The sequence below is a fragment of the Triticum dicoccoides genome, chromosome 5B, assembly GCF_002162155.2.
Source record: "Triticum dicoccoides isolate Atlit2015 ecotype Zavitan chromosome 5B, WEW_v2.0, whole genome shotgun sequence".
NCBI classification, from domain to species: Eukaryota; Viridiplantae; Streptophyta; class Magnoliopsida; order Poales; family Poaceae; genus Triticum; species Triticum dicoccoides.
The window spans coordinates 470,975,209-470,986,539 of NC_041389.1; the positions used below are offsets into that span (position 1 = coordinate 470,975,209).

The 11,331-nt window shown below is 48.3% G+C and overlaps 1 protein-coding gene and 1 pseudogene across 1 annotated transcript; both read left to right on the top strand.

The window, feature by feature from the left end:
- Positions 1-1,621: 1,621 nt before the first annotated feature.
- LOC119309768 lies at positions 1,622-3,391 on the top strand. Its single transcript, XM_037585690.1, has 5 exons — positions 1,622-1,666; positions 1,822-2,313; positions 2,445-2,555; positions 3,107-3,268; positions 3,377-3,391. Exons 1-5 carry the CDS (start codon positions 1,622-1,624, stop codon positions 3,389-3,391), a joined length of 825 nt encoding a protein of 274 aa, XP_037441587.1.
- A 2,744-nt stretch (positions 3,392-6,135) lies between these two features.
- Positions 6,136-10,001, top strand: LOC119310896 (annotated as a pseudogene).
- Positions 10,002-11,331: the final 1,330 nt, after the last annotated feature.

The following is an 11,331-nucleotide window of genomic DNA, read 5'->3' on the forward strand; positions in this document are numbered from 1 at the left end:
TCCATTTCTTCCCATTCCCCGCTACAGCAGCAGTTTCTATCAATAGGAGGAGCAGTCGAGAGGGGAAGGCGGCGGCGGCGGAAGAGTCGCGGGTATTCGCGGCCGTCGCTGGTGTTCACCGGACCGGAGCGTCGTCTCCGGAGCAGCCACCGCGAGTAGTTAAGGTTCTCGAAGCTTTCTAATGGTCGAACTTGTCTCCATTCCTCCCTGGCCGCATCCCGGTGGAATCTGGCTGATTCGCGATGCTCAAATGTCCTCGTCGGCGGGGGAGTCGCGTGTGTGCCATTTAGGCCGGCATTGCGTAGTTCTGTCGTCGTCGTGCTGGTAGTCAAGCCGGCGAGGCTCGCCCGTTCGGCAACTTTCTCTTTGTTTCTGAGAGATTAGATGCTTGCACATCTTGTGTGGTGGCGATTTCTACCGTGTTTTTGTTAGTTTTGATTGTCTCGTAGGCTATGATTATCATTGTTTTAGGGGCGATGTTGCAGTCGAACTTTAGGGACTGATAGTTGGGTATGAACCCTAGATCTAGATAGTTGCATTTTACATGTGTAGGATAATGGCAGTCCGGGCTTTGCTTGGAATTGCTTTAATTTGCTATTATGTTTTGTGCAGGCATGGCAATTTCAGTGCGATTATTTATCTGCAACTATCCTATTAGATGGCAACTAATTTTCTGAATCAACTCTGACGGTTGTCATGTCCTACGCAGGATAATGGCAGTTTGTGTGTTCCACATACTCAATTTGTTGCCACGCTGTCTTGTGATAACACGGCATCTTGAATCTACTAGACGGCAACTCTTTTTTGTGAAGCCAATGTGTGAGTTGCCACATTATATTTTGTATAATATTAGTTGGGTGTTCCACTGCCATGCCTTAGTTGCCACATTGTTCACTCCTATCAGGGCAACTTGGAACTGCTAGTTGGCAACTCCTTTTTGTGAAGCCAATGTGACAGTTGCCAGATAATAAGTTGGATGATGGCAGTTGGGTGTTCCTCTCTGCTGCCTCAGTTGCCACATTGTTTTACTACTAACATGGCAACTTGATTATGCTAGATGGCAACTGCCATTTCTAAAGCAAACATGTCAGTTGCCATGTTTTTTCACTTGTTTTGGTGATCATTTTTCGCCTACTGTGCATGTTCACCAGATGGCAATTACCTCCTTTCACACACTGAGACTTTATTTGACATGCTTGTTTTTGCGCAAACATGGTAACGTAAATCCTTTTCAGTACATGGCAACTTCTGATTGAACCCAAAAAATTTCAGTTAGCTTGTTTATGCAGGCATCCACGTCTCTATTTTTGCTAATTTGCGTTCAGGGAGTTGGCAAACTACATATACGCAGCATGGCATTATTTTTGCATGCCTTTTTCTCAAGTACTTTTTTTGTCAGCTTCTTCGTCTTGCTTAGTAGCATATGTCATGCATTTTTCAGATTGCAGGTGGCAACTCCCTCTTATGACACATCATATAGATTTCTTTTTAGGGTAAACATGGCAGTTTTCATTTTGTTGTCAATGATATCTACTGCCTCATTTCTTCGTGCATGTCCTTCTACATATGTCGGCTGGGTTTTCATTTATACTAGCGTGTTTTTTGTTCTTACCGTAGCACAATGGATCGTGGTGACCAGAAAGACGATGATGACGACTTCATGGAGGTACCGGCACGGAATCATGCGACCGGTCGTACAAAAGACGACAAAGTGGTCTTTTTCCCAATCTATTTTATTGTGATACCGAGTTTACATTCATCCGTCAAAACTAATTTTTAGTTTTTTGAACATGGCAACAATGACCCTTTTGTGTTATGTAGAAGAAAAAATGTCCGTGCAAGAGGGCTTCGCAAGAATGCTTGACTACATTGACCAAGGGTTTCACTGATGATCAGAAGGGAGCTACCAGTGAGATGGGATTGCAGGCATTGATGGATGTTCGATGCATGAATCTAGTGAACCCTGTATGTGACTGGCTTGGTGAGATATACTATCCTGCGTCTAGGGAATTTGTCATTCCGGGACGTGAAAGAATCCCTTTGGACGAGGAATCTGTGTTCTGCACTTTGGGTGTCCCCCGTGGAGAAATCAAAGTTCCGTATGAGGTGAACAATAAGATCGAGAAAGTTTTGTTCCCCCGTTTGTTTCCTGGAATGGCATCCATGCCTAATACGACTGTGCTGGCAACTTCGCTGGAGGGAACGACAACCCATGGTGAGGTATTTAAGATGAAGTTGTTGATGCACCTGATCTCGTCTGTCTTTGCGCCTACCACGTCGTTGCGCCCAAGCAACAAGTGCTTCCCTATCCTGGTGAATGCTCTCTCTATTCTTCTTCCCACAATCTTTTGTTTTGGATGTCATGTAGAAGCTAGTCTCTGCCAGTTTGTTGTTGTTATTGACTGTCGATGTGGCATCTTTTGTCCTGAATTCCTTTTGTGCAGGCGAAACTAAAATATGGTAAATACATGAATTGGTGCGAATTCATTGCCGACTTTCGGCATGTTGCATTCTCAATTAAGATGTACCAGAAGGGCTATCGGCTGCACCTTATGGTATTTTTCTTGTTGTTTTGCAAATGCTCTTACCACGGTTCATTATTTCCTCGAAGACTTTTACAGTTGTTCATAAGTGGCAGCAATTTGTTTTGCATGTGGCATCTCTGTTCGGCCATACTGTGTCAACCCTATGTTGATAGAGCTTTAAATGATTTTTTGCTTTTTTGAGGGCAACCATAGTTGATCATATACGACAACTTTCATTTTTTTTGTGCTTTTTGCATGTCAAAGTGAAGATGTTGATACATGGCAGCTGTAGTTGACGCCTACATGGAAATTATAGTTTTCTACAACATAGATAGCGTTCACTTGATCTATTTTTCATTTGTTTTAATTACTGATACATGGCAAACATACGTCCACGCCCATGGCAAATCTTTCTTTTATTTTTTAACTTGTGACTCAACGGAGAGTGTATTGCCAACGACATTTAAACCGTAGTCATATTCCTTTTCTTTTTCCCCGCATTTTTACCTGTTTTCCTTTTTTGCACAACACTGATCAGTGACATATTCTGATTTACTTACTCGCTTTATTATGTAAAACAGCTCATGTACGTCGATCGTCTTGATTTGTCCATTGTCGACTTCACTGAGATAGGAGGTCAGCTGCCTCCACATAAGTTTGCTGTCTCTGCCTGGAGTTATGATGTTGTCAAGGTTGTGCTTGCCACAGACAGAATATCTGATACAAAATATGGGAAATTGCAGGTTAGTTTTGTCTTCTTTCTTGCACCGCTTTCTGGAAGTTCACTGTTGGAAATAGTATGAAAAAACAAAACTGATCAATATTGGTTGTTCATAGTTTTTCTTTTTAAGGAGAGGATTATATAGCGTATACAACATGGCAAACACGTTTGGTTATGTGTGGCAAATGCACAGTATTTTAATTGGCATCCATATTATAATTTGTGCATTCAACTTTGTCTGTGCATTCCATTGGACCACCTCACCGCTTTCATTATGTCTAACAACTCATAAAGAACTTGGCAACCATGGTTATCTCCATATGGCAACTTTGCCGTTCCCGTTGATTTCTTTTTCCTTGCAATCCATGACCATAGTCATTGCTTCTTATTTTGACCTTTTTTCTTTTTGCTATTTTTTTAGCTGATGGTCAAGCATGCCATAGACTACAGTGTGTTTGGTGGGGCACATAATTTCGGCAAGTGGATGGATGTGCATTTAGCTCCATCTTGTCCCGTTGAGGTAATGAAGCATGTTTTTTGTTGTTTGAATGATGTTTTCTTGCATTTGACCACTCTTTACTATTTTTTGCCTTCTTTTTCTTATGCACATGTTCTAATGTGTTCGGAACTTGTTACTTTCTGTTTTCTGATCAGGTCAGGGCACTTGTGAGCACCTAGTCGGGGAGTTTGCTTCCGGCATGACCAGCTTGCTTGGAAAGTTGGTCGAGGGTTGGACAACATTGAATGGTTCTGATAGTGACGTGGTCCATCCATAGTTGCCATGTATGTTTATCTGGTTGCTGCAACTGCAGTTGCCATCTAGCAACGAATCATAGTTACCATGTGTATTTAACTAGTTGCCACGTACGCGCAACTGCAGTTGCCCACCAACAATGTATGAGTGCCGTGTGGGCGAAAAGCATTTCGCCCACACGCGCGTGGACTAGGTGGTGACTTTGTGGGCAGAAACTAGTTCGCCCACACAGCGCAGCTGGTAAATCGCGTGCTGCGGGGCGTGTGGGCGAACTTTCCAACGCTCACACACACGATGATGCCCACATTTTTTTAGAAAAGGAGGATGGCCCCCGGGCCTCTGCATCTGGAAGATGCATACAGCCACTTTATTAATTATTCTCGAGGACCTTACAAAATATTACAACAATGTGCCTGAATCGACCATCTTGGTAGCATATACCACTACTCCTATCCAAAATGATGAAGGGGTGCTAGTTGGGTCACTACCCAAATCACTCACCTAAGCCTAACATCAAAAGCCGGAAGCCGAAACTCATTCGGAAGCCCCAGCCGAGCCACATACCGGGTCTGGGGCACAATCCGGTCAGACGCACTCGTGTGTCGTCGCGGCCATCTTCCACAAGTCCGTCTTCAGATTATATTGAGGCTTCTACCTTGTCTGGCCACTCTGCCATCGACGTCACCATGACGCCGCACAGCAACCTCCTCCTGCACGAGTCCATCTCCGTGCATCGGACGCCGAGCCTCCACAGCGCCATGCCGCTGATATCCGCCGCCATCAATGTGTGAGATGAAGCACCGCTCCACCATCCCCCCAGCCATCACTTACTCCAAAACGATGCCCCCAGGAGGGAAAGCGATAAAACGCCATCATCGTCCGATCCGAAAGACCCAGATCTAGGGCTTCCCCCGTAGCATCCCGAGCCTGATGACGCAGACTGCAATGACGATGCCTCGACAAGGGAACGACATCTAAGACGCCGCTATCGTCCGCCATGACCGTAGTTGGCGCGATTTTCATCGACAGTTGCTCCACTAGACATGCGCCGCCGACGTCGCTGGTCCCTTCAACCGGAGCAAACTCCAAAACAATGCCCTAAAGAGGGACTACGACGCAAAACCGCCGCCATCGTTCGATCCCAAGGAGATCTAGGGTTTCCCCCGGAGTTGCCCGCGCTGTCAAGGACCAGACAAGGGTAGAATCCTGCGGATCTGCCCAGCTGCCGACGAGTCGCACCCACCACCGTGCCGACGGCAGACCAGCGATCAAGGCCCACGCATGGGCATAGATCCGGTCGCGCCGCCGCGAACCGATCCGGTCACGCCGCCGCCGTCCTTGTCGGCCGCGACGCACCAGATCGCGAGACCTCCTGCCACGGGGAAGCGAGGTCGCCGATGCGCCACCATCCGCAGCCTACCGCGCGGCCGATCTGCCGCCGCCTCAAACCGCCGGCGTGCGCCGCGCTGTGGTGCCCCGTCGCCGCCGCACCACACCTCGGAGCAGCCACGTCCGCCCGCGAAGAACTGCTGCACGAGGAGGCAAAGGGAGCCCCGCCGCCGCCGACGCCGGCCGGGCTTCGCCCGGTCGCGCCCTGTGGCGGCGGCGAGGGAAGGGACGGGAGACGAGAAGCCTGCCGGCGGGGATTTGGGGGCGCCTCCCGGTCGCCTCGCGGGGGCGACTCGGGAGGGCAGTTTTTTTTATCGGAACCAGTCGATGATGCCCACATGGCACTCAGATTCTAACAAATTCCTTTAGGATTCGTGTAAAACAGAATCAACGCGGACCAAGGCGCGTGGGCGATGTGCAAACATGCCACACGTGTGGACGTTATCATTTGGAAAAAAGAAAAGAATTTCAGGGTGGCCTACGTAAGCCCTCTCCTCACGTAACACGTAGGTGCCTAGAATAAAAATCATGAGTGCTCGTCAAAGGCGTCAATCCACCATTTTCAGACTTGCCAACGCATATGCATGCCAGCATGCGTGCTCTTGAAGCACTTCAGCAAAGGGGTAGGCAACATATCATTTTCGATGCTCAATTTTTTCTTACTTCATTAATGGAACGCGCGTGCTGCTTGTCGATTGTCGCCTTTACCAGCTCGGGTCCTCGTCGTCGTCGTTGGACTGCTTACCCGTCGAGACTCATCGCTCCACCATCCGAGCTGCCTGACGTGCTGCGTTATCATGGCCACTCTCAGAAAAAATATCCACTTCTCCCGTCCTCGGTCGAGCTGAGCATCTCTCCGGCCGTCCCATTCTCTCTGGTCTCTGGCGAGCTGATCGTCTTCTCTCCGCCCAAACCCAGCAGCATCAGCAGCAACTCTCCCCTCTCTACGGAGCCTCTTCTCCACCCTCTTCCCTGTCAACGACGGCACGGACAGGACCACCTGGCCACGGTGACGCCCTCCCCTTGTCCTCATAACCTTCCCCGCCCAGATCCGGTGGCGTGGAGCTCTGGAAGGCAGTCTCTGGCCATGGCAACGGCGGCACGCTCCTCCGGCGTCCAGTTTCTCGACTAGCTCGCACCGCCGCTTGAGTCACTGACCCCCACCGCCTCTCTCTCTCTGGTTCCAGGGCAGCGCTGTCGAGAACTTGCGATTTGCCTCCGCTACTGGGTTGGGATTGCTTGCTCTCACTCACAAAAGCAGCAAGCTCACCAAGCTCGTCGGAATGGCAGGGGTGTTGGACCTGCTCCTCGGCAAGCTCACCATGCTGCTCAGCGACGAGTACAAGATGCTCACAGGGGTGAGGAGGCATGCCTCCTTCCTCAAGGATGAGCTTAGTGCCATGAAAGCTCTCCTTGACAAGATGGAGCTTATGGACAAGCTTGATCCCCCGACCAAGAACCGGAGGGACCATATAAGAGAGATGTCCTATGACATGGAGAACTGCATCGATGACTTCATGCATGACATTGAAGGTACCCATTTAAAGGCAGGCTTTGTTAGAAAGATGGTTCAGCGTCTTAGGAGGCTGGGGAGACGTCATAAGATAGCGAAGAGGATCAAGGAGCTCAAGGTTCTTGCGGTGGAAGCAAATGCTCGACGCGAGAGATACAAGATTGATGGTTGCATCAATTCGAGTCGTGGTGTTGCGGTTGTGGATCCCCGGATGTCGGCGATCTACAAGGATGCGGCATGCCTGGTGGGTATTGATGGCCCAAAAGAAGGGCTTGTCAATTGGTTAATGGATTCACAGAAGAAACTCAAAGTAGTTTCTATTGTGGGATTCGGAGGTTTGGGTAAAACTACACTTGCCAAATAGGTGTATAATGAGATTGGAGGGCAATTTAACAGTAAGGCATTTGTTTCGGTCTCCCAAAGACCTGATATGAAAAGCCTTATGGGTGGGGCCTACAATTCAAGCTTGGACTGCAGGAGTCTTCTCATGCTCACGAGCTGCAAGACTTCATTGACCAGCTTAGAGAACACCTCAAACATAAAAGGTATTTGTTCTTCTCTTGATAGTTGTATGATTTCCCGAGAGACATTTACTTTTAAACAGTTGTACCCATGAGTCATGACGAAGAGATTTTGTTAGGCCAATGCAAAATATTGTGTGGCGGTTCGGCTATAAAAAACTTGTGCTGGTTCATAAAGATTAGTATTAGGATCAAAACTGTAAACACAAAGCATGTTTATATGTCTTATTCTTGTAGTCCATTATAATAAATGAACCTCTATGTGGCAAGCATATAAGTCGTTATAATCTGGGACAATAAAATTAGGACATTGAACCCCCAAGGTTTCCTTTCATTACAAACTTTGCCATATTTCTATATGTCCCCCTTATTTTTGAAAGACAATGGTCATCATCCTTTACTATGTTTGTTTCCTTCGTTTTAGTTTTGATGCTTTCTCTATACCTTATAATCGTATACGAACATAATTTATGAATAACTTGTGCAAAAATTGCAATAGGTACTTTATTTTATTGGATGACTTGTGGGATCAATCGACATGGAACATTATTAGTTGTGCCTTTCCTGAAAATGATAATGGAAGTAGAGTAATGGTAACCACACGATTGGATGACGTAGCTGCCAGGGCGTGTCACAATGACCGTGCCTGCCTTTACATAATGAAGCCCCTTGGAGAGCAAGACTCAAGAAGATTATTCTTTAATAGAGTATTTGGGTCTGAAAATGTCTGCTCGATACAATTCAAAGAAATTTCAGTTGAAATTCTCAAGAAGTGTGGCGGATTGCCACTTGCAATTATCACCATAGCTAGCCTATTAGCTAGCCATGAAGCAGGATCTTCAAATGGATGGGAGAGCATAAAGAATTCTCTTGGCGCGAAGATTGCCACAAAACCCACCTTGGACGAGATGAGGGGTATATTAAACCTTAGCTATACGCATCTTCCTATTCATCTCCGACCATGTTTTTTATATCTTGGCATGTATCCAGAAGACCGTTTGATCATTACGGATGACCTAGTTCGACAATGGATTGCCGAAGGATTTGTTTGTAATTTGCATGGAGCAGATTTGGAAGACGTTGCCAAGAGTTATTTCGTTGAGCTTATCAATAGAGGTCTGATTCAGCCTGAAGAAACATGCTATGGGGATGTAATTACATGCAGAATACACGACATGATGCTTGATTTGATCCTAAGCAAGAGTAAAGAGGATAACTTCATCAGTGTGGCATATAAGCATGAAGACATGGCAAGATTTAATAGTCGTGAGTACAAAGTTCGTCGATTATCTCTCCAATCAAGTGTTGATGGTGCAATGTCGAAGACCCTTGCTACTAGCATGTCACAAGTCCGATCATATACACAGTTTGGAGAGTCCAAGTACATGCTTCCTCTTCCACAATTTAAGTATCTACGGGTGCTTGCCTTTGAGTTTCCGTTAATTGGAAAACGACAATCGACCTGAGGACAACTGGCCATTTGTTTCTACTAAGGTATTTGAAGGTTTCAGCTTTGTCCGCGGATGTAGCGCTGCCTGTAGAAATTCAAGGGCTTGTGCATTTGGAAATTCTTGAGTTACATTGTCGTCCCATACAAAGGTTCCCATCAGATATCACTCGCTTGGCCAACTTGTTTCATTTGATACTTCCAGAGTGCACATTGCTTCCTGAAGGGATCCAGAACATGAAATCAGTCCGCACCCTGCATTGTTCGGACATGTCAGAGAGTTCTCTGGAGGAAATCAAAGGCCTCAGCGAGCTGACCAACCTGAAGGATTTGAAGTTACGTGTGCCCACTTACTTCCCAGGCATGACGATTGGATGTTTCGATGCTTTGCTCTCCTCCATTGGAATGCTTGGAGACCTCAAGCACCTCTCCCTCGAGTGCTGGCATAAATACGATGGCTACGACAGCCAGCTGGACTCATTGTCCGATCCTCCACCCTATCTCCAGACAATCCATTTGGAAGGTTTGTCATTTAATATAGTTCCAAAATGGATTGGTGAGTTACGCTGCCTCCGGATCCTCTCTCTGCGTGTCTTGTACCTGCCGAGTGACATGGTTCGTGTTCTTGGAAAACTTCCCTCCCTCGTCTTCGCCAGGTTCTACGTGTCGGACGTCTCCCAAGACAAGGTGGTGGTCCGCACGGGGTTGTTCCCGGTTCTAGAGTGCTTTGATTTCCGGTCCGATGAAAATGTCACTGCGAATCTGAGCTTCGAGCCAGGAGCTATGCCCAAGCTCCAAAGGCTCGCTCTGGCATTCGACTGGCAAGAGTGGAGAGGCGCCACACCAACTGGCATGGAGTGGGAGTGCCTACTCTGCCTCCAGGACATTGGCTTGAGTATTACTACTGTTTCAAGCAATAATAATCTGAAACATAAATACGATACTATGGAGTCTGCATTCAAGGACGTCGCACGGATGCACCCAAGACATCCCTCTGTTACATATTTTTAGATTGGGAAACATTTGGAATCGGCGCACCGGCCGAACGCTCGGCCGGTGCCCCTCGCTCGCTCGCTCTTTTCCACGTACGCTGCCCATACGTTTTTTTTCTGTACTTCTTCTTCCTCGCGCAAGCGCCTTCCCCTGGATGCATTGTCCCCTCCCCCCTCCCCCTCCTCCCGAGCTGCGACTGGGCCACCACGACCTCCATCGCCGGCGGCCAGGCTCCCCTCGCCGGCTGCGATGGCTGCCTGCCGCCATGGCCAGATCCATCCCCTACCTCAAGCCTTCACGCAGGCGCATCCCCTCCCTCCTTCCCCCTTCCTTCCGGGCTGCGACTGGGCGACCACGACCTCCATCGCCGGCTGCCAGGCGCTCCCTCGCCGGCCGCCATGGCTGCCTGCCGCCATGGCTGGATGCACCCCGTGTATACTAGTGTTGCAACCGTCACCTAAAACAGCTTCAACAGCTGTTGAAAAAAGCTTCAACCATAGACAGAAAAGCTTCAATGAAACTGCACAACAAGGGGAAGCTGCAACCGCAGTTGGATTTTGTTACTACTGGCGAAGTTTTTTGCTACATCCATCAGGCGGAGCTGCGACCTCGCGATGATGACAACGACGATTTTTGTTGCAACCATAGTAGATTTTTGCTACTACCGCTGAAGTTTTTGCTACATCCATGTAAGGCAGAGTTGCGACCTCGCGAAAGACGGCGACGGTGTTTGATTTTTGCTGCAACCGTAGTTGTTTTTGCTACTACGGGTGAAGTTTTTTGCTACATCCATTCAAAATGGCGTTGATTGACCGACGGCCGCCGTCGACATAATTTCCTGCAGCGAGCATCAATGGCGAGGGGCGGCGGCCGAGCTACAACCGCGCCGTCAAGAGCTGCAAACGCAGGTGGAGTTGTTGCATGGGAACTGGCGATGAAGACAGCCGGCGAGGGCGGGGACCGGCGACGAGGTCGGCCGGCGAGGACGGGGTCCGGCGGCGACGAGGAATACCAGTGAGGGTGGGGACCGACGACCACCGGAGGGGACAAGAGGCGCGGCGCCGCGCTCCCCCGAACGGGATATGCGGATCCAACCAACTCCGCGAGGAAGAAGAGAGCTGGGGGCGATTTGTTTTTTTTCCCGCTTGGATCCAACGGCCACGTGGCCTAAATTGAACGCCCCGGGCTGGACCGGCCGAAACTTTCGGCCGGCGCACCGGCGCCTATAAGCGCCCTTTTAGATTTATTCCGTTGATCGGCGTCTCATTTGTAACTTAACCAATTCCCTGACACTTTGATGTCTTAATAAATTTATTTATTACGATATCTCTTGTGTATTTGATTTCTTGAGTTTTGTAAACCCCATACAATTCAGCTTTATTGACCCAGATCGACACTCAGCAGACCCTTTGACAAATGATCCGTCGAGTTTGGAAATGCTTCGTCTCATGAAAAGAAAATTTTGTTG